This window comes from Pteronotus mesoamericanus, unplaced genomic scaffold (genome assembly GCF_021234165.1).
Source record: "Pteronotus mesoamericanus isolate MK-2021 breed Mesoamerican mustached bat unplaced genomic scaffold, CSHL_Meso_final contig_20, whole genome shotgun sequence".
In the NCBI taxonomy this organism is placed as follows: Eukaryota; Metazoa; Chordata; class Mammalia; order Chiroptera; family Mormoopidae; genus Pteronotus; species Pteronotus mesoamericanus.
Window position 1 is genome coordinate 28,798,054 of NW_026555085.1, and position 24,739 is coordinate 28,822,792.

General features: G+C 34.8%; 1 protein-coding gene across 1 annotated transcript in view; it reads right to left on the minus strand.

Annotated features, from left to right (window-relative positions):
- Nucleotides 1-24,739, minus strand: part of EYS (eyes shut homolog) — a 1,478,297-nt gene that overhangs the window by 1,346,493 nt on the left and 107,065 nt on the right. The window contains 3 exon segments of the mRNA XM_054568619.1: nt 7,521-7,556; nt 7,558-7,646; nt 8,526-8,719. Of these exon segments, the coding sequence (XP_054424594.1) occupies nt 7,521-7,556; nt 7,558-7,646; nt 8,526-8,719 (319 nt within the window).

The following is a 24,739-nucleotide window of genomic DNA, read 5'->3' on the forward strand; positions in this document are numbered from 1 at the left end:
GGTGTTTTATACAAAGGTAACAGTAACTATTTGTTAACAATTGATTTTTGACTGGAGAAGAAAATGTTGTAAGAAAAAGATACTAGCTGGTTTTATTAACATTTAGTTTCTGATTCGTATTTCCCCATTTAAATTTAAACATTCAGAATGTGATCATCTTTTATATACGGGAAATATTATCCCATTTGTAAATATTAGAATAGATGTATATGTCTGTGCATGGATGCATTGTGTGTGTGTGATGGCAATATTAGGAGTACAATTAATTATAGTCATCAAAGTCTTTAGTGGTCTTGGGTCTTGTGGTATAAACGCTTTCTGCTGTTGTGTGTAATGAACAGCTCCAAAACCTATATGTCAGGTCATAATGTCTGTCCCTCCACTAGCCCTGTGCCTCCATCAGAGAAATGACCAGGGTCCCTAGAAAGCCACTCTGGGGCTGTCCTCTGCTGTGTCCTGGATATCACCACCCATGTAAATGAACTGGGGCTCACAGAGACCTGTAGCTTTAGCATTGCCTTTGTAGGTGTTTCCAAAAAATTATCCACTACTCTATGACTTGTTAATTCCTCACACCCATAACTTAATGCCAACACTCACAGTTGTCCCCTGTGATCTACCTTCTAGGCCATCATGGTTTATCCCTTATCACCAAATACCTCAAACACCCAAGAAGCCAAAGGCTCCCAGGTCATCCCATACCATGAGAGTCTTTACACCCAGTCAATTCTCGACAAATGTTTCGTTTTGACTGCAAACTCTTGAAGGCTTTATCCCTCACCCCTCACATTTCAGGACCTGAATATTAGGTAGGTGTTTTTCTCATTAGTGTCCTTTTTTTCTCCTTAATACATCTCAATTATTTGAACTTGGTGGCATTAAACCATGCCATTCATATATCCATCTGCTGTATTCATAGCTAACACTCCTGGGCATCCCCTCTAATTTTATTTCTTTGATATTTAACACCTCATTATTACATTTACTTTAATACAACCTCAGCCTCACTTAGTTATTTTGATATTTGCAGAGTTGATCCACTTAAAACTTTGGATTCTCAAAGGACTAGACCACCTCAACTCAAAAATCTTAATCTTCATTATAACTTTCCAGGCTACTCTCACTATACACTACCATACCGTTATACATAATTAGATTCCCTCCATAATCATAACCCCTTAATCTTAGTTTTAAATATCTTGTAGCCTACCAACAGCCTCATTTTGTTTTCCAGCTCACTTTTGCTAGTTATTTTTTTCCACAATCATTCCACAACCCAATAAGCCATTGACCCTATCAACTCTTTAATATTCTTCATCCTCATCATATTCTCATTTCCTTACTTACCTAAATTAGATTACATGGCCAATTCTATACTCTCTTCTTGTTTATACCCTCAAATCACTTAACCATCTTTTTCTACTACTGTAGGCTGGTTAAGAACAAACCCTAGTTTAATTTAATATCCAAGCTATTTCATGTGGGCATATGAATAGTTACACATGGTTTGAGGATGTCACACTTTATTGTAGATTGAACTCACTTTAAATTCATTTTCACTAACTTCTAGGAGACTCTTATTACTATGTATTAATAATACTAATTTTTTCTCCACACATCTGGATTTCTGTTTCATACCTTTTCATCTCACTTTGCTTCTTACTTCTCTTGAAGAATAGAACAGAAGACATTTTCTAAATAATTAATTATTACACATTCAAAACACCTATATCAGTACAAATATTCTACTTTTCCTCCTGCTACAATTGATATAATGTCTGCCATCCTATTTATCCAACTCCTTTGCTTGAGTACTATATCCTACTTCATATCTCATACTGTTTAAAAATGACCTGTTTTGAACTTCCTTTAGCTGTCACCTTACTCTATATTTCTGCTATCTTTTTAGGGAAAAAAATGTTCTTTTTTTATATTCACTTGCAAACTGGATCTAATCAATAGTTTTTTCCCCACCATTCTGTCAAACTGTTCTTTTCAAGGAAATCCTTATCTTCAATTGTAAAGATCAATTCTCATTTTCCTTTAACTAGATCTAGTCACATTCTTGAAGTAGTACAATATTTTCTTAATATGTGTAAAATAATTTATTGTTTTTATGATGATGCTATGTATTTTTCTCATCTTAACTCACTGATTCCTACTTTTCAATTATATATCCTTATCCCTTAATTCTCTTAGGTATAAGAACATCTAAGGTGCTAGTGCACAAATCTTTCATTCCTTTACCTAGCCTCACTCCAAGGCAATCTCATCAGTTTTCTGGGTTTCAGCACCATGTTCTTCTCCCTGGCTTTCAAATGTCCATATGTAGTCTCCTCCAAAATGGAAACTAACATACCTGAACCTCTAACTCATTAATTTCCACTTGTCCGTATTAGGTGTTTCAGCGAACATGTCCAAAACTGACTTCTTGATTTCCATCCTTCACAACAATGTTTCTTTTCATACATATTTCCCCATTTTACAAAATAATATTCCAATCTATTAATGGAGCAAACAATGTTAGAATTACCCTTGGCTTCCTTTTATCTCTTGATTCACATTCAGTTCTTAACAAAAACTGAACCTTCTTTAGAAATATATTCCAAATTGAGTCCTCAATTATCATCATCACCAGTAAGCCAGTGGAGGAAGTTTGAGTGATTCTTTAAAATAGTACATATCTAACTACTAGAATGTAAGTTTCTTGAGGGAAGAGTGTTATGTCCTTTTTTCTTTTCATTTTTTTCTGCTGCTATGAAATATTTTTTTCCCCTGCAACAAAAATGTTTATGAAAAAGCAGGCACTCAGAAATTTATCATTAAATTAATGAATTAATAAGTTATTTCATGTTACCTCAGAATAATAATTTCATTCAGTAAAATCCAAAATATTTATTTTAAACAAATTAAATAATAAATTAAATAAACTGTTGGGAAGTATTCTGTGTTACACGCTAAAAGTCTCCAGAGATACAGAAATGATTAAAACACTGTCACACATTTGAACATCTCACAATAAAAGAGGTTTTCATAATAACTGAAGATAATAGTATATAAAGTTGCATCTGAATGGGAGGAATATTTTCATATATTTTACTAGATGACTAATAACTGGTTAAACAATAGAACAATTATGACAAAAGATCATTGATATGTGATAAAATAAAATAAATGGTTTACAAAGATTTCCAGTGTATGAATTAAGATGTTCAGTTATAAACAACATAATCTCAATTCAAACGCTAAACTGGTGGAGGTTTCATTGGCCCATGGTCAAACTGTTTAGAGAAATCCTTGCTCCATGGTTCTATTTTTTTACTCCTTTCAGCCCCTTTATTTGTATTTTGGCTTTGTTCACTCTTTGGATTTCTTCACGGTTACAATATAGCCTTTAGAAGCACAGCTACTTGCTTTAAGACTTTTTTTTTTTTTTAAATGTCATTGTAAAGTTTGACTATTTCACTTTTTCTTAAAACCTCTGACAAGAAATTCAGTGTCACTTAAGTCACAGACTTCTGCCAAATGGTTATTTAAGATACCTAAGAGTAAAAAAAAGCACCAAACAACCTTAAAACAATTTCTTGCGGACAAATAAACAAAAAGTGTGGGGAGAATTCCCTTTTCACTTCAGTAGACTGAAAAGAGTGATGGTAGAAAAGAGTGAGAATTATTTGGTTTCTATTGTCCCATTTCTGTGCCAAGTTGTGGTGCTGGAAATGGGCAAGGATTTCTGTGCCACAACATTCACTGTAAATGACCTTCTGGTGCAGCAGGGCTGACTCTTGAGTTTAGGCCATCCTTGTGTTCATATGATTGTGTGGGTCCTAGGTCCTTGTGCATTTACAAGTCATAAAATTCAGAGTATAGCCTTCTTATGTCATTATATTAGAGTTACATTTAGAGTCAGAGTTGCCTTCTAGAAAAAAAATAGATCAAGGAGTATGCTTCTCAGGAGCCCATAGTCAGGTACATATTCAACCTTTACATATTTTAGTACATATTCTAGTCTCTGAGAATATCTCTTCCATTTCTTTACACCCTCTGAAATCACTGGTATTTCCTTCTCTCTTCAGCATAACCCCCTGTAATGTCTTATAATTTATTATGTAATTATGTTAAGACATTAATTATGTTAATGTATTATAATTTGTTATGTTAATGTACATGCTTTGGGTTCTAAATAGTCTTCATCCTTCTCTATTCTGCACTATTCTTCATGATGCTGATCAGTGGTTCCTACATGGCTTCTACTAATAAGGTGCACCAAACAGAGATCAGAAGGTGAGAGAAGAATAAGTATGTGTTATACTTAGTCCCTCTGCTCCCTCAATGTCAGGTTGTAGGTTGGAGGTAAATATGTCCATCTACATTAAGATAATATTTAATGTCATACTATTCCATATTACGGCTACAGTTCTTCTTTCGATTAACTTCATTCTTAGCTTGCCCTTTCACTATACAGAAGGGAAACAACATCCCCCTCCCACTGTTTCCAAGCCCAGGATGATTAATCATACCTTTTTGGTTTCCCTTAACTTTCTCATATCTTTTGGTCTTGTCATTCAACTCTTCTAAATTTCTCTGAGTAAACCATTCTTTTCCTGACGAAAGCTTAGCTCATTTCCTTTTGAGTACTAAGAGAAATTCTTCAAGTATTTTAAAAAATTTTCTGCAATTACTTTATCTCACAAACTCCAGTTATTTTAAACCATTAGCCAAAATACACCCTGAACTAAACATCCCTCAGTAATTTTAGAAAATCTTCAACATTGTGTTCCCCCTGCCTGCTGACTCTGACATCAGTGATCCCTCTTCCTTTCCCACCAGATTCCACCTGTGCCTCACCTGCTCCCAGCAATGCCATTTACAACTCTTCACCACTGTTATTTACTGCTCTTAAAAAATAACATTTGTTTGCCAAGTGTCATTTCTGTAGTTGCTAAGGGAAATGCTAATTTGTAGGCATGTGTAAAAATTAACTCCTTTTTAACACTGGTTTGCTGTGGTCATTAGATATCAAATAAGTTCTCATAAACTTTATTTACTGCCTTTCTCAAAGAGGTAAGTTTGCTTCAGTTACTCTCATCGAATCAATGGAGTTTAGATCCAGTCTATATGTTAAGAAAAACTGATACGGTCATCACCTTCCTATTCTCCAATCTTTATTTTACTTTCTCCAACCCCACATTTTTTTTCTCCCAGATTCAGAATAGAAGAGTAAATGCTTGGGTTGAGGTGTGTGGTATAGTAGGCAAAACAGAATAGAAGGATTTTCTGCATTGATATTGTTTGAACTCAACCAATCTTAACCCGGAATTCTCAAAGTATGATCTCCAGATCAGCAGCATCAGCATCACTTATGAATTTGTTAGAAAAGCACATTTACAATCCCCATCCCAGACTTACTGAATTAGAAATTCCAGGGGCAGGAAACAGCTATTTGTGTTTTAAATAGCCCTTCAGGAGATTCTGATGCAACTAAAGTCTGTTGCAGCTAAAATGTAAGAATCATTGATCTAAAAAATCATATCTTCTAATATAGCAATGCACAAAAAAAATTTTAACTTAAAGGCATTTAAGTCAATGGGCTATTGTTTTTCTTATTATTTTCAGGGATTCCTTTAATAACCTTTGAGAAAAGAAAAATAGACTTCAAGGTTGATTTTTGTGATTGTTTCAACTTCATGCTTTATTAATTTATATTGACTATATCTTCATTACTTTATTTGAGTCAAAGGTAGTAAATTTTTTGACTGTCAGTGGTTAGTTTGCGAACTGGGAATTTGAAGGCTAGAAATTCTGCTTTTGAGTTTTAAAATTTTACCACATTCTTATTTATTTCTGAGGCTCAATTTTTTACTCAACATTCAAAATAGGCTATGTTCTATTTCTGCCCTGTTGAAGCAATTTTTTTCACTTTCTTTATATTTTACCCTCTATTATTCAGGGATCTAATTTATCCAAAAGTGGTGACAATGTTTTCAATGAAGTAGATATGAAATGAGCAAAATGTATGCCAAATTCCTAAAGAATGTGGGCAATCTCAACAGTAAGAACACATATAAAGGCTCATATTAATTTCACAAATAAGTTTACTTCCAAGTTGCTACAACTAACATACCTACTTGACATATTTCATTTATGTTTGGGATACCTACCTTGAATTTCTACAGCATTTGTCATATCTAATACATGCTTAACAAAAATTTCTAGATTAAACTCCATCATTTTAAAATGAAATCTATCAATTAATAACAGAATAATCAACTGAGAGATGGCAACAATGCCTTGCTTGTTTTCTCCTTGATGAAGAAATATAAAAGAAAAACTTTCTAGACAACCAGAATATTGCTATTAATAAGGGCCAGTAAAAGCATCATACTTAATTAAAAACAAAATAAATATTACATATGAATGTATATTTACCCATATTAATATAACTCTTTACCTACTTTTAAAAGCTGACCACTTTTTAAAGTAGATTCATAAAAATACTAGCACTATTAGGCTTAGAACAGATATTATAAATTAAAAGTCAATATTTTTAAAAGGATAACAATTGAATTTATTTGTAAATTAATAGAAGATTGAATGTATATACAAATTTGACTAAATGGGTTAGATCATTCAATGTCTTCATATAATGATGAACTTTCATTCTTTTTTGAAAATGTCACATTTTTAAAATCTTAATAGGTTGTCTAAACTTTGTATTTATATTTCTTTAAAACTGATGAAAATACTGTCCATTGTACATCTATGATGTGTATGCATGTTCTAAATTTCTTTTCAATGTGTTTTGTGTTTCCTGTGCCACAACTTTTAATTTTCTGCTTTTATGAATATTCTAAAATTTAAGCCTGTTTATTGCCCTTCAGTAATGCCCAATGGAACTTACTTCAAGCAGTCAGATAAAAGTCAAGCAAGTATGAAGAGTACAAATTATACTTCTTAATGGTGTGAGGAAGTACCTATAAAGCTATTTATAATGGACTAAAATTATAGGCCCAGACAACTAGGTCACTTCTGTCATTTACAAATGGATAATTTTTTTAGAAAATTCTTATTCAGATAAAGCACTCTTTCTTAAAACGCTTGCCTGAAGACTCTAAACTAAAAACTTAGGTGAGGTCTATGAATTGAAGGAAGGGATGGTTACTCTATACTTTCACAATATAACAGTAACATTGTATGTGTATAATGGAAATAGTACTGTGGTACTTACCTTTATCTTTTTTTTTCTAGACCTTCAAATATTATTTAGTTATCTTAAAAATCACCATTATAAAACAAAATATATGTTTTACAACTGATGCCCAAATTATGTCTGAGAATTTCTTAAATATGTATTCAAAATCAGTACCACAAAAATTAAGCACATAAAAACATATTTAAAAGTTTCTACTTGAACCTGAAAGAGAATACTGTATATCATTAATAAACATTTAAGCTTAAAAAAGATGTCTTTAAAAGTCATGCATTTTTATTTAATAAAATAGGAAATTAGTTAACTATACCGGCAATGATAATCTTCCTCATAGTTCATATATGTCATTATTCTTGCAAAACAATTAGTCACATGGTATTTGAAGTCTCTTACAAAGCTTGTCTGTAAATATTGGTGAACAGATGCATATGGTATCCTAGGAAAGATTAAAATGTATTTTTTATTAAAGTTTTTAGATATCTCAAAAATTATGAAATAATTCTAACATGGAAATTATTTTTATAAGCATGTAGTGTAAGTTTTCTGTGCGACATTGTGGAATATTTTATATTCCAAAATGTCAAACAATGTCTCTCATTTCAAACTCCTTTCCTAGATATGTGAATTCAACACTCTAATCGAGAATTGGGGACTATATGTCACCCACCTGAATGTAAGAAATCTCTGACTAAAAAGAAAATGATGCTCTGTGTCTTTCAGAGCTACATTTAAAAGGCCATAGAGTGTCAGTCTAATTATCTTGGAAACCAGTTCCCAAGATACAGGAGAGTTAGAGTTAGGGTTCTGGCTGATAGCTCCAGCTCCGGTCTTAGTTGGTAGCCAGGATAACTAGCACAAAGTGAGTAAAGAGGCCTTCGGGGTATAAATATGAATTCATATCATGAATTGAAATATGAATATTACTAACATAAAAAAGTTATTTGTAGGAACTATTAAATATTTATCTACTATTATTTATTTAAATGTTAAATTTAAAAGTTAGACTATAAGAATACATAATATTCAAATAACTAAAAAATTAAAAAGCAATTAATAAAAACACAAAGTTTACAAAATTTCTTTGTTTACAAGAGAGAATTGTGGTGCAAGAGCAAAATAAAACTAAATAATGCATTTTAAATTGTGATTTCTATTTAAAATGGGAAAAATTACACAAGTAGATTTCTTGAGTTTCCTGACTTTGAAAATTATAATAAATTAATGAAAACTATAATTATTTGTATTTTTAAAATAGTGTGATAATTGTAAAAAAAAGTTTTAAAACCACTTTCTTATATGTAAGATTCAGACTTACATTTGCAATGTCAGTGCAGTCAGCACCATTTTGACATGGTTTCTATAAACACTTATTGACATCAGTTTCACAGTTTTGATTGAGAAATCCCCCTGGGCACACACACATATAAGCAGAGCTTTTATTTTGGTAAATTCCTCTTTTCCAACCTGATGGAGAAAAACAGCATTCCAGTAGTTCTTCACAGAATGGACCTTGAAAGATGACACACATAAAAAGAAAATATGAGCATATATATGTAGCAAGTTTATTATAAAAAATGTCTAGAATTCATGGACTTTTTTAACCAGATTTTTCATGGTATAATTTATATATCATAGTATTAATCCATTGCAAACCAATAATTCAATACCTTTTGCAAATGTATGGTGCTATTCAACCACAGGCACTATTCAGCTTTTAACACATTTTCATGACCCACAGGAGAGCTCTTTTATGCTCACTCCTTTTTTCCATCTCCACTGCCAGGCATCATTAATCATTCTGTCTCATAGATTTGCATTTTCTGGGCATTTTACATAAATATAATCGTACAATGCATTGTCTTTTGCCATTGGCTTCTTTTGCTTAACATAAAAATTTTGAGGACTGTTGATGTTGTATCATGTATCAGAGTTTTGTTACTTTTATTACCAAAGAGTAATTCACAGAACATTTCGCTTATTCATTGATCAGTTAACGAACCTTTGGGTTGTATAAAACATTTTATGTTGTATAACTGAAACTAATATAATGTTAGATATTAATTATATCTCAACAAAAAGGTACAAAATGGAAACAACCCAAATGTTTGGATTGTATAAAAACATTGTATGTTGTATTACTGAAACTAATATAATGTTAAATGTTAATTGTATCTCAACAAAAAGGTACAAAATGGAAACAACCCAAATGTTCATTAACTGATCAATGAATAAGCAAAATGTTTTGTGAATTACTCTTTGGTAATAAAAGTAACAAAACTCTGATACATGATATGACATCAACAATCCTCAAAATTTTTCCACTTTGTACCTTTTTGTTAAGATATAATTAACATTTAACATTATATTAGTTTCAATTATACAACATAAAATGTAAATATTGAGAAATGATAACATTTAGTTAACATTCATTACCACACATAGTAACATTTTTTTCGTGTGATGAGAACTTCAAGATTTGCTCAGAAACTAACTTTTATAAATAATGAATTCATACTCAAGAATTTGCATGGATATACATTTTTATATCTCTTAGAGTCTTAGTGGTAGAATTGCCGAGGTTTATGATAAATTTATGTATAAATTTTTAAGAAATTATGAAACTGTTTTTGCAATGTGGCTGTACCATTTCACATTCAAACCAACAATGAAGGAGATGTTCTGTTTCTCCCCATTTTTGCTAACATTTGATATTGCCTAACTTCTTTTTTTATAGCCATTCTAGCAGGTGTACAATAGGATCTCCTTTTGCTTTCAATTTTCATTTCCATAAACGTAACAATTTTGTATATCCTCTCATAGATTCAACATCCATTTGTACATACTCTTGAATGAAATTTCTATTTAAATATGTAGTCAGCTATTTTTAAATTGTATTAATTTTCTCATTATTGAGTAGTGAGTATGCTTTGTATTGTAAATACAATTTCATTATGACATATGTGACTTGCAAATATTTTCTCCTTGTCTTGCTTTACCTTTTCTATTCATTTTCTCAGTAGGTGCATTTTAGGTAGAGAAATTTTCTTTTAAGTCTAAATTATCCATTTTTTAAATTAAATGTCAATTTGTAATATTTCTTTTACATATCCTGCTTTATCATGCTTTTTGTGTAATATCAAAGAAAGCTTTGACTAACTAATGGTCATAAAAATTTTCTTTTATGTTTTACTAGAAATTTTATCATTTTAACTCTTACATTTAGATCTCTCAAATGTTTGAGTTAATTTTTGTATGGTGTGAAATAAGGATATGATATTTCATATACAAATATATCTGTGTTTATATATACACACACACACACACGTATATAATATTTTACATGTTGATAGATAACTGTCCTAATAAACTATTTTGAAAAGAACATTTTTTATTTCATTTACTTATATAATTGCATTTTTTCCATTAACCATTTATCCCCCTTATAACTCCTCCCCCCTGCAATCACCACACTATTGTCCATGTCCAGGAATCCTTTCTCTTTTCTCCTGGTTTCCTCTACCTTCTAACTTCTCACAGCTGTCTTCCTGCTCTCTATCTATGAATGAGTCTGACTCTAATTGATAGTTCAGTTTATTCATTAGATTCCATATACGATGTTCATAATATGGTAATTGTCTTTCTCTGACTGGCTTATTTCACTTAGCATACTGTTCTCCAGGTCCATTCATGCTATTGCAAAAGGTAAAATTTTATTCTTTTTTACAGACAAGTAATATTCCATTGTGTATATGTACCATAATTGTTTTATCCACTCATCTACCAATGGACACTTGAGCTGCTTCCAGATATTGGCTATTGTAAATAATGCAGTAATGGACATAGAGGTGCTTATGTCCTTTTGAGTTAGTGTTTTGTGTTTCTTCAGCTATATTTGCAGAAGTGGGACTGCTGGGTCAAAAGATGCATCCATTTTTAACTTTTTGAGGTATCTCCATATTGCTTTCCACAGTGGCTACAACAATGTGCATTTCTACCAACAGAGCAAAAAGGTACTCTTTTCTCCACATCCTTGCCATACTTGTTCATTGATGTATTGCTGATAGCCATTCTGACCACTGTGAGTACTGTCTCATTGTGGTTTTAATTTGCATTTCTCTGATTATTAGTGATGTTGGGCATCTTTTCATATTTCTATTGCCATCTGTATGTTCTCTTTGTAGCAGTGTCTATTCAGTTCCTTTTGCCCATTGTTTAAATTGAATCATTTGTTTATTTGGTTTTGAATTTTATCAGTTCTTTATAAATGTTGGATATATACCCCTTATCAGATATATTGGTGAATATGTCCTCCCATTCTGTCTTTTTTATTTTTATTTTTTTGATGGTCTCTTTTGTTGTTCAAAAAATTTTACTTTGATGTAGTCTCACTTGTTTCTTTTTTTCTTTGTGTCCCTTACAGGAGTGGGTATATTAGAAAAAATATTGCTACAAGCAATCTCTGAGATTTTATTGCCTATGCTTTCTTCTAGGATTTTTACGGTTTCAGGTCTAATATTTAGGTCTTTAATCCATTTTGATTTTACTCTTGTGCGTAGTATAACAAGGTGGTGTAGTTTCATATTTCTGCCATATCTCTCCAATTTCCCCAACACTGTTTATTGAATAAACCATATTTAGCCCATTGTATATGCTTGTTTTCCTCTTGAATATTAATGGATAAAAAAATGTGTAGGTTTATTTCTGGGCTCTCTATTCTGTTCTATTGATCTATGTGTTTGTTTTTATGCCAGTACCATGTTGTTTTGATTTTTATGGTCTTATACTACAGTTTGATATTAGGTAGCATGATTTTTCCAACTTTACTCTTCTTTCTTAGGATCATTGTTGCTATTGTGGGGCCTTTAGTGGTTAAATATAAATTTTTGAAATATTTTTTCTAATTCTGTGAAATATATCATTGGTATCCTTACAGGAATTATGTTGAATCTATATATTTCTTTGAGTAGCATGAACATTTTAATTATGGTAATTCTTCCTATCATGAATATGGTATGTGCTTCCACTTATTTGTATTTTTTTGAAATTTCTTTCTACGGTGTCTTATTTTCCCAGTGCAAATCTAACTGCATTTTTGGTTAGATTTATTCTAGGTATTTTATTCTTTTTGAAATGATTGTAAATGGGACTGTTTTCTTAATTTCCCTTTCTGATAGTTCATTATTGGCATACAAAGATGCAACTGATTTCTGAATACTAATTTTGTATCCTGCTATTTTGAATTCACTTATCAGTTCTAGTCAGTTCGTGGAGGACTCTTTAGCTTTCTAATAGAGTATCACATTGTCTGCAAATAAAGACAGTTTTAATTCTTCCTGTCCAATTTAGATACCTTTAATTTATTCTCATCTGATTGCTATGACTAAGACTTCCAGTGCTATGTTGAATAAGAGGTGAAAGCAGACATCTCTGTCTTGTTTTTAATCTTAAGAGGAATGTTTGTAGTTTTTTTCCCATTAAGTATGATGCTGACAGTACATTTGTCATATATGGCCTTTATTATATTTAAGTATGTTCCCTCTATTTTGACTTTGCAGAGAGTTTTTATCATAAAATGGTGCTGGATTTTTATCAAATGCTTTTTCTGCACTTAATGATATGACCATGTTGTTTTTATCATTCATTTTTTTTTTACATGGTGAATCACATTTACTGATTTGAGAATGTTGTACCAGCCTTGCATTATCAGAATAAATTCCGCTTGATCAATGTATGTGATCTTTTTGATGTACTGCTGTATTTGGTTTGTTAATATTTTGTTGAGGATTTTAGTGTCCATGTTCAGTAAGGACATTGGCCAATAATTCTCTCCTAGTTCATCTACCTGGTTTTGGAATTAGGATAATGCTGGCCTTATAATATAAGCTTGGGAGTCCCCCATTCTCTTGAAATTTTTGGAATAGAATGAGAAGTAGAGGAATCAGTTCTGAGAATGGTAAAATTTCCCTGAGAAGCCATCTGCTCCATGACTTGTTTTTTGGCAGTCTTTTAATAGTGCTTCAATTTCACTAGGTACAATCTGTCTATTAAAATTCTCTGATTCTTCCTGATTTAATTTTAGAAGGTTGTATGTTTCTAGGAATTTATCTTTTTCTTCCAGATTATCTAATTTGTTGGTATATAGTTGTTGATAATATTTTCGCACAATTCTTTATATTTCTTTAGTGTCAGTTATTATTTTTTCCCTTTCATTTCTGATTTTATTTATTTGGGTCCTCTCTTTTTTTCTTGATGAGTCTAGTTTAAGGGATTGTCAATATTGTTTATCTTTTCAAAGAACCAGCTCTTGGATTCTTTGATCTTTTTATCTTTTTTTTTTTCTTTTAGACTCCATTTCATTTAGTTCTGCTTGGATCTTCGGTATTTCCTTCTTTCTATTCACTTTGGGCTTTGTTTATTGTTCTTTTTCAAGTTGTTTTAAGTGTAAAGTTAGATTGTTTTTTTTCTCAACATCAAACCAGTGCTGCAACAAATGTTAAATAAATAGAAGAAAAAAAGAAAATAGTTAAAAATTAAAATGGCAATAAATACATACCTATCAAAAATCACCTTAAATGTAAATGGCTTATATGTTCCAACCGAAAGTCATAGGTTTACTGAATGGATAACAGAATGAGACCCATATATATGCTGTGTCCAAGAGACCCACAAAAGATATACACAGACTGAAGGTTAAGGGATGGAAAAAATATTTCATGCAAATCAAAAGCAAAAGAAATCTGGGATAGCAATACTTATATCAACAAAATAGACATTAAAACCAAGCTTATACTAATGGACGAAGAAGAACACTACCTAATGATGAAGGGAAAAATACCACAAAAGGATATAACAATAATAAACATTTATACACCCAATATAGGAGCGACTAAGTATGTAAGACAAGTATTAATGGATATAAATGGAAAGATTTACGGAAATACAGTCATAATTGGAGATTTTAATACCCCATTGATTTCAATGGAGAGATCCTCCAGACAGAAAATCAACAAGGAGACAAAAGCCTTATACAATACCCTATATCAAATGGATTTAATTGATACCTTCAGAGCATTTCTCCCCCAAGTAGCAGAGTATACATGCTTTTCAAGTGCACATGGAACATTTTCTAGGACAGATCATATGCTAGCACATAAAACAAATCTGAATAAATTTAAGAAGATTGAAATCATATCAATCATCTTTCCTGATCACAATGCTTTTGTGTTGCAGCCTCTCTAGGCTAGACAGGTCTGCTTGGGGCTCAGACAGATGGAAGAAGATGCATGGAGCCTTTGGGATGCTTGACATACCTTTATTCGGGAGAGTCACACAGGCACAAGCCCTGCGGAAATCACACAAGCCACAAAGCCTGTATTTGCGCCATACACAGGCCACAAGCCTGTGTGGAGAGAGTCACGCAGGCCACAAGCCCAAGTCCAAGTCGGTGCCCCAACTTCCCACCTTGTCCAAAGCTCCTATCCCTTTTATACTAGCCCCAAATAAAGCAGGGCAATTGAGCCAGAAGGTGAAGTAACTATCATGAGCTGTGTATGTGATCCTACTCAAGGCTACAGGGCAGTTTAACGCAACTGGGGCTCAAGTCTGTCAGACCCGGGCAAAAGCCTGTGGGAACACTGCTTTATCAGACTCTTCCAAATTTGTGGGGAGCTGCTCCCCCTGGTTACCCACACATCTAGGTGAGGGAGCCAGACCGCATCCATGTACCCTACAGCTTTGAAACTAGAAATCAATCACAAGAAGAAAACTTAAATATATGCAAAGATGTGGAAGCTAAACAACATGCTATTAAACAATGAACAGATCTACAACAAGATCAAGAGAAAATCAAATGACATCTTGAAACAAATGAAAATGAGAACACAACTCAAAACCTGAGGAACACAGGGAAAGCAGTCCTAAGAGGGAAATTCCTAGCATTATATGTGTATCCCAAGAAACAACAACAACAAATACTCAAATAACCTATTTAATTTCTTCTTTCCCTATTGAAAAATCAATTCATTAGTGGCTCTATTTACCTATCCATATTCAACAACACACTATCTAGATAAACAGAACTTGATAACATGTTTTTGAAATTGGGTAGTCATCTAACTTTTTCCTTTTTTTCTTTGCAGTTCCATATACAGTTTTGTATGAGCTTGTCAATTTCTATACAAAAGCCAGCTGGAATATTGAGGGGAATTTCAATGAGTCAAAAGATAAAATTAGGAAAAATTATCATTTTATCATTCATTATGGAGTTCTAATCAATGAATATGCAATATCTCTCTATTTGTTTAGGTATTTTCTTCATGCCTCTCAGCAATGTTTTCTAGCTGTTAGTTAGTTTTGCATTTAATGCATTAAACTGATACCTAGGTATTTTATCACATTACAAATGAAATTGTTTTCTTTACTTTTGGAATATTTTTACTCATATATAGAAATGCAAGTATCTTTTGTATATTATCTTGTATCACGTAAACTTTATACATTTAATTACTATTCCACCAGTTGGGGTTTTTTTTAATTCTTTAAGAATTTCCACATATGAGATTATGGCATTTGTTAATAATGATAGTTTTACTTTTTCCTTTTCAGTCAATATGTCCTTATATCTTTTATTGCCCCTATGAAACAGTCTGGAACATCCTGTGCAGTGTTGACTAAAAAGAATGAAAGTGGATATCACAGTTTTGTTCTCATTCTTAGGGGCAAATCTGCCAGCATGATGTCATCTGCATGATGTTAACAGACAATTGTCATAGACAGTTTTGATCAGGTTGAGAGAGCTTTGTTCTCTTTCTAATCTCTCTAGAGTTTTTATAATAAATGCATTTTGGATTCTGTCAAATGTTTTTTCTGCAACTATTGAGTAGATTATCCTTTATGCTAGTAATATGGAAAATCACAACTGATTTTCATATGTTAAACCAATCTTGTATTCTTGGGGGGAAAAAACCCACTTTGTCAGAGTACAAAACCATTTTATATGTTTGTAAATTTGGTGCTCATATTTTGAAGATTTTCAATGTGTATTCATAAGTGATGTTGGTTTTTAGTTTTCTTGTGTCTGCTTGGTTTAGATATGTGGGTAATAGTGGCCTGATAAAACCTGCTCTCTTTATAGAGTTAATAAAGATTAGTACTACTCTTTAAATATTCACTAAGTCTGTGTAGATTTTCTGTTTCTTCTTGAGACAGTTTTGTAGTTTGTACATTTCTAGGAATTTGTCCATTCACTTAAGTGGTCTAATTTGTTGGTATGTGTTGTTTATAGTTTTTCTGTATAATTCTTTTTTAATTTTGAATGGTCATTAATAATGTACTCACTTTAAACCCTGGCTTTGATAATTTGTGTTTTCCCTTGTTTGTCCTTGGTCAGTTCACCTAAAGCTATGTCAGTTTTGTTTTTATCTCGTATATATACAAGACCTTGTTTAATGAAAATTTCTTCTCAGTTTTAATGATTATTTCTCTAATCTTACCATTTCTTTTTTGTGGTTCAGTTGTTCTTTGTCTACTTATTTAAGGTAAATGTTTAGGATATTGATTTCAGAGCTTTTTATTTTTAATATAGGAATTTAGAACTATAAACTTCCATACAAGCATTGCTTTAGCTACATTTCATTAATTTTGATATGTTGTATGTACATTGCATTTCATTTTTTTAATTTCCAAATATGTGGAGATTTCTCAGAAATTTCCTGCTGTTAATTTCTAATTTAATTCTGTTAGGATTGGAAAGCATATATTATACAATTGTTATTCCTTTAGATTTATTGAGCATTGTTTTTTAGCCATGATCATTTCTTTATATATTGTCTATCAGGAGAGTTGAGTAAGTGCGTGTTTGGCACTTGATGCAATGTGAAGGTGAGGGCCTCCTTAACGTTGTCACTTGTGTCACTTTAAGTTCTCATCCTATAGTCATGTGAATAGAATAAGTAAAGTAGTGATATTCAGGCCCAAGTCTGGGAGTTGCAGTGCAGCTATCATAAAACTGAGATCAACATGTTTCATTGCAGATTTGAGAGTAGTTAGTCAGATTGTGTTCAATATGTTGTCAGGCACATTATACTGTCAATAAAAATTAGCTACAGTAGTGACCTGATAACCCTTGCTATTTCTGTTAACTCCTGAATTTCAGAAGGAAAATGTACTCTTTTAGTTATTGTTAGCCCAAATAGGGCTTTGGAAAATTCTATTTTTTTTAAAGATTTTGTTTATTTATTTTTTAAAGGGGAAGGGACAGAGAAAGAGAGGGAAACCTCATTGTGTGGTTGCCTCTTGTGCACCCTCTACTGGGAACCTGGCTGGCAACCCAGGCATGTGCGCTGACTGGGAATCCAACCAGTGATGCCTTGCTTCACAAGCTGGCACTCAATCCACTGAGCCAACCAGCCAGGGGTAGACAATTCATATGTGCATGTTTAGAAGATATGAATGAAGAAATATATGACTCCCTGTTAAAAATGACAACTTGTCCTCCAGAAATTATCTACAGAAATTTGTTTTAAGGTCTTTGTACTTCAAGTTCATAAACTTGTCACACAATTTACTGTATAACCCAAAGCTCAGAAGTGTACATGCTTAATGGAAAAGAAAAAAAATTATATAAAACTCATTCATTATTATGTGAACAGGAGCCTCAAGAAAATTAAACTACAGGAGGAAGATGGCAGAGGAGGGAATGGGAGTCACGCTGACCTCCTCCCAAGACCAAACTGGAATTGTGACTAAATAGTGGAGAAATCACCTGGAAAACAATGGAACGATAGTGGGAGAGGAGCCTGGGAGTCGCGGACAGACAGTGGATTCAACTCTCACACATCCCAACGGGTGAGAAGTGTGGTGGAGGCTCAAGAGGGTGAGCTGGGTGCCCACAGGCACCAGCACCAGAGGGACATTGAAATGGCTAGTTAGCTCCCCCTGAGAAGAACTGGGTCTGAATCACAAACAGGGACCTCTAGACTACAGCAGCTAAAACCAGGAAAACACATAGACAAAATGCAACCCTGAAAGCTTAGGGTCACTCACTGCCAGAGACAGGCAGCTGGGGATGCAAAGAAACACTTAAAGGGCCAATGCAAAAATTGCAGTGGCAGCCACCCTCCATGATCTCTGGGTAGAGGCAGCAACAGAGTGGGCTCGTGCCTGGGGAAAAACTGGTGAGGAAAACTTTGTGAAGAGAACTAAGATGGTGGCCAGTGGAGCCCCGGTGATAACGCACCTCCCACTCTGCAGCTACCATCTCGCTCAGGCATAAGGGAATCAATTAACCTGCCTTTTGTGTGCTCCACACACAGCTTGTGCGCATGTGAGCTGGGGGAGGGGGGTAAGTGCAGACAAGCTAGAAGAAATAGAGGATCCCTGGCCAAAGGGGTCACACAGCTGCATAGAGAGCCTTGAGGAGAGACTGGAGATGGAGGCATTGGGGAAAGAACAGGAGGAGGAACCGGGGAGCCCCGACTCCCTCCCAATTCCATAGTCTCCATTTAGGGCAGGCAGGGCATGCCCGCAAAAAGGCAGAAGCAGGTGCCAGGGAGCCAGACGGCCTGTGAATACAACGTGGTCCAAAGAAATAGTGGATCCCTGGCCAATGGAGTCACAGAACTGCCCAGAGACCCTGGAGGAGGGACTGGAGACAGGATTAACCAGAGAGTCTTGGAACTGACCTCCTCCCATTTCTGTAGTCTCCATTTTGTGTGCGCAGGCGATGCACCCAGAGAGCCAAAAGTCGGGAAAGCACACAATACAAGACCCTAAACTGACCAGTCCCGGGGTGCCCACTGGACAGGGGTGCTAGACGAGTGCGCGAGGTCAGGCGAATAAGCACCCAGTGGGGCAGGGGATCCTGCTGGACAGGAAAGCGTGCTCAAGGAACTGGCATGAGAGTGCAGAGTGATTCACAGAAATAGTGGATCCCTGGCCAAAGGGGTCACAGAGCTGCCCAAAGTAGGAGTCAGACACAGACAGTAGACTCCTGGAAAGTTCAAAAAAAATGACCCAAGGTCATATAGGGTCAACAACTGACATCATCAGAGGCAGGCCCAGAAAGAAAATTAAATAAATAAATAAATATATGAACCCGCCTTTTACCATAGAAGTTTAATATACAAAGTCAAGAAATCTAGATGGATCAATTGAAGCAGAAGCATAACTAACTAACTAACTAACTAAATAAATAAATAAATAATTTAATAGACACTCACAAAAATGGAAAGAAAAAGAAGTTCCCACCAAAAGAGTGGAAAAGGGGACTCCCCACAGAGAGAGCTAAATGAGATAAAGACAGGGAAACTATCAGATACTGAATTCAAAACAATGGTTCTAGGAAGCTCAATGAGCTCAGCCAGCTCAAAGATAACTAGAAGAAACTGCAGAGAACTATCAGGATCTTACAGAAAACTATAGCAACCTGGAAAAGGACATAGACACTATCAAGAAGACAAAAGGCGGTATGAAGAATACCATTACTTAATTGAAGAACACAGTAGAAGGAATCCAAAGCAGCCTGGATGAAGCCGAGGATTGAATCAGTGAGATGGAGGATAAGGTTGAAAGAAGCTCCCAGAAAGAACAAGAAATGGAAAAAAGACTCAAAAAGAATGAAGAGGCATTTAGGGAAATGCAGGACAACCTGAAACACAATAGTATCCGTATAATAAGGATACCAGAGGGAGAAGAAGAGGAGCAAGGGATAGAGAACCTCCTTGAAAAAGTAATGACGGAAAATTTCCCCAATTTGAGGAGAGAAGAGGTCTCATGAATCCAGGAGGCACAGAGGGCCCCATTCAAGAGGGACCCAAGGAGGTCCACTCCAAGATACATCAACATTAAAATGGCAACTATCAAAGACAAAGAGAGAATCCTCAAGGCAGCAAGGGAGAAGGATAAAGTAACATACAAGGGTGCCACCGATATGCCTAGGAGCTGACTTCTCAACAGAAACACTACAAACCAGAAGGGAATGGCAACAAATATTCCAAGTCATGAAAAGCAAGGGCCTACAGCTAAGGCTGCTCTACTCAGCAAGGCTCTCCATTAAAATAGAAGGGGAAATATGGAGTTTCCCAGACAAAAGAAAGCTAAAAGAATACATCTCTACCAAACCAACACTCCAAGATATTCTAAAGGGGCTGGTTTAAGAAGATGAAGGAAAAGAGTGAGAAAGAGAAAAACACAGGTACAAAGAGAAAAAATGAATAAGTTTCAATCAGTAATAACTCTCAATGTAAATGGACTAAATGCCCCAATCAAGAGACACAGAATAGGTGAATGGATAAGAAAACATGACCCACACATATGCTGCCTACAAGAGACCCACCTCAGAGCAAAAGACTTACACAGATTGAAAGTAAAGGGATGGAAAAAAATATTCCAAGCAAATGGGCAAGAGAAGAAGGCAGGGGTTGCATTACTTATACAAGACAAAATAGATTTCAAAACAAAGACCACAAAAAGAGGGGTATTTTATAATACTTAAAGGAAGAATCTGTCAAGAAGACATCAACATTGTAAACTTATATGCTCCCAATATAGGAGCACCCAAAAATATAAGAAAAATCTTGGATGACTTCAAAAAAATATAGACAGCCACACACTGATGCTAGGGGATTTCAAAACTTGACTGTCAAACAAGGCCAGATCTTCCAAACAAAATGTCAATAAGGATATTGTGGAGCTGAATGACACACTAAATCAAATAGACCTAAATGACATATATAGAACCTAACGTCCCAAAGAAGAAAAATACACATTCTTTTCAAATGCTCATGGCAGTTTTTCAAAGATAGACCACATGATAGGACACAAAACAAGCTCAGCAAATTCAGGAAAATTGAAATAATACCAAATTTTTTCTCGGACCACAAGGCCTTGAAACTGGAAATCGACATCAAAGAGAAACTTCAAAAATTGCACACTCATGGAGACTGAACAGTAGACTATTGAACAATGAATGGGTCAATAATGAGATAAGAGAAGAAATCAAAAAATTTCTGGAAACAAATGAAAATGAACACAAAACAGTCCGAAACCTATGGGACACAGCAAAGGCGGTCCTGAAGCGGAAGTTCATAGCAATATAGGCTTACCTAAAAGAGACAGAAACATTTCAAATAAAAGACCTACCACTACAACCTCCAGAACTGGAGAAACAACAGCAAATAAATCCCAGAGCAAGTAGAAGGAAGGAAATAGTCAAGATTAGAGCAGAACTGAATGACATAGAGATGAAAAGAACAATTCAGAGGATCAACCAATCCAGAATTGGGTCTTTGAAAAGATAAATAAAATTGACAAGCCTTTAAGCAGACTCATCAAGAATAAAAAGGAGAGGATCGAATTAATAATATCAGAAATGAAAGAGGAGAAATAACAACTGATACCACACAAATACAAAGGATTGTCAGAAACTACTATGAACAATTATATGCCAAGAAATTTGAAAACCTGGATGAAATGGACAAATTTATAGAAAAGTATAATCTTCCAACACTGAAGGAGGAAGAAACAGAAAGCCTGAACTCACCAATAACAGCTGGGGAAATTGAAGCAGTCATCAAGAAACTCCCGGCACACAAAAGCCCAGGGCCGGACGGTTTCACAGGAGAATTTTACAAAACATTTAAGGAAGAGCTAACCCCTGTCCTTCTCAAACTATTCCAAAAATTCCAAGAGGAGGGAAGACTCCCAGACTCTTCTATGAGGCCAGCATCACCCTGATCCCACAACCAGATAAAGACCCTACAAAGAAAGAAAACTACAGGCCAATTTCGCTGATGAACATAGATGCTAAAATCCTCAACAAAATATTAGCAAACCGCATCCAGCAATGCATTTGAACGATTATCCACCACGATCAAGTGGGATTCGTCCCAGGCATGCAGGGATGGTTTCATATACACAAGTCAATAAACGGAATACATCACATAAATAAAAGAAAAGACAAAAACCACATGATCATCTCGATAGACGCAGAGAAAGCATTAGATAAGGTACAGCACCCATTTATGATCAAAACACTCAGCAAAATGGGAATCAATGGGGCATTCCTCAACGTAATAAAGGCCATATATGAAAAACCTACAGCCAATATCATACTCAACGGGCAAAAACTGAAAGCTTTCCCACTAAGATCGGGGAACACGGCAAGGATGTCCGCTCTCACCACTTCTTTTCAACATCATATTGGAAGTCCTAGCTGCAGAGGTCAGACAAGAGAAAGAGATAAAAGGCATCCAAATAGGAAAGTAGGAAGTAAAGCTATCATTGTTTGCAGATGAGATGAGAGTGTACATAGAAAACCCTGTAGACTCTACCAAAAAACTCCTCAACCTAATAAGTGAATTTGGCAAAACAGCAGGATACAAAGTCAACATTCAGAAATCAAAGGCATTTTTGTACACCAGCAATTCAATAGAAGAAGAATTCAGCAAAAAAAAAAAAAAAATACCATTCGATATAGCAACAAGAAAAATAAAGTACCTAGGACATAAATTTAACCAAAGAAATAAAAGACCTGTATGCAGAAAACTATACAACACTGAAAAGAAAAATTAAGGAAGACACAAATAAATGGAAGCAAATACTGTGCTCATGCATTAGAAGAATTAATATCATCGAAATGTCCATACTACCCAAAGCAATTTATAGATTCAACACAATCCCTATTAAGATAGCAATTACATATTTCACAGAAATAGAACAGACATTTCAAAAATTTATATGGAACCATAAACTACCCAAATAGCCTCAGCAATTTTGAGAAAGAAAAACAAAGGAGGAGGGATCACAATACCGGACATCAAACTCTACTACAAAGCCACTATACTCAAAACAGTCTGGTACTGACACAAGAACACACCCATAGATCAGTGGAACATAATAGAAAGACCAGAAATAATCCCAGGTCCATATGGGCATCTAATATTTGACAAAGGGGGCAGAAGCCTAAAATGGAGCAATAATAGCCTCTTCAACAAATGGTGTTGGGAGAGCTGGACGGCTACATGCAAAAAATTGAAATTGGATCATCAGCTGACACCATACACAAAAATAAACTCAAGATGGATAGAAGACTTAAATATAAGTCGCAACACCATCAAAGTCCTAGAGGAGAACATTGGCAGGACACTCTCAGATATCCCACACCGCAATATTTTCACTGATATGTCTCCTAAAGCAAGGGACATAAAGGAAAGAATAAGCAAGTGGGACCTCATCAAAATAAGAAGCTTCTGCACAGCAAAAGAAAACATCAGCAAAATGAAAAGGGAACCAACCCTATGGGAAAATATACTCACTAATGATACATCAGATAGAGGTTTGATCTCCAAGATACACAAAGAACTCACTCGACTCCACTCCAAGAAGACAAACGATCCAACCAAAAAATGGTCAAGGGACCTGGGCAGACGCTTTTTCAAGGAGGAGATTACAGAGGGTCCAGAGACATTTGAAAGGATGCTTGGCATCACTAGCTATCAAAGAAATGGAGATCAAAACCACCATGAGGTACCACCTCACACCAGTCAGAATGGCCATCATAAGCAGATCAACAAACAACAGGTGCTGGCAAGGCTGTGGAGAAAGGGAACACTAGTACATTATTGGTGGGAATGCAGACTGGTGCAGCCACTGTGGAAAGCAGTGTGGAATTTCCTCAAAAAGCTGACAAGGGAACTGCCTTTTGATCCAGTGATTCCCCTGCTGGGACTATCCCTAAGAACATCAAAATGCCAATACAAAAGAACTTGTGCATCCCAATGTTCATAGCAGCAGAATTTGCAATAGCCAAGTGTTGGAAGCAACCTAAACACCCATCAGTGGATGATTGGATCAATTGAAAATGGTTGGATTGGATAGTACATTTACACAATTGAATATTATGCAGCAGAAAGAAAAAAAAAAAACTACTAAACTTCGCGACAGCATGGATGGAACTTGAGAGCATTATGCTAAGTGAAATAAGCCAGGGGACGAAAGACAAATACCATATGATCTCACCTATAAGTGGAACCTATCCAACAATACAAAAATGCAGGGAAAATAAGACCAGTGACACTTAAAGGAAAAGAAACCAACAGAGTTAAGAGGGAAGGAGGGGGATGTGGGGGAAAGGAAGGGAAGGGGAAAGTCAAGGAACATATAGCAAGGAGTCATGGACAAAATCAAAGGGGAAGGATTGAGTGAGGGAGGGGGAGGGGGCAAGGGAAAGTGTTGGGGGGAAGGCAGAGACAAATGTATTTTAAAAAATAAATAATTAAAAAAAATAGAACAGGAGATATGGAAATAAAGAACAAACTGACTGACCAGAGAGAAGGAGAGAGAGTGGTAATGGGAGAGACAAGGGGAAGGGTTAAGTCAAGGAACATGTATGAAGGACCGAAGACAATGGAGGAGGAAGAGTAAATGTGGGAGGTGGAGGTGGGGCAGGGGAGAGTAATGGGGGGAAAAACGGGGACAACTGTAATTGAACAATAAAAATATTTTTTAAAAAACTAAAAACAAAGAAAATTA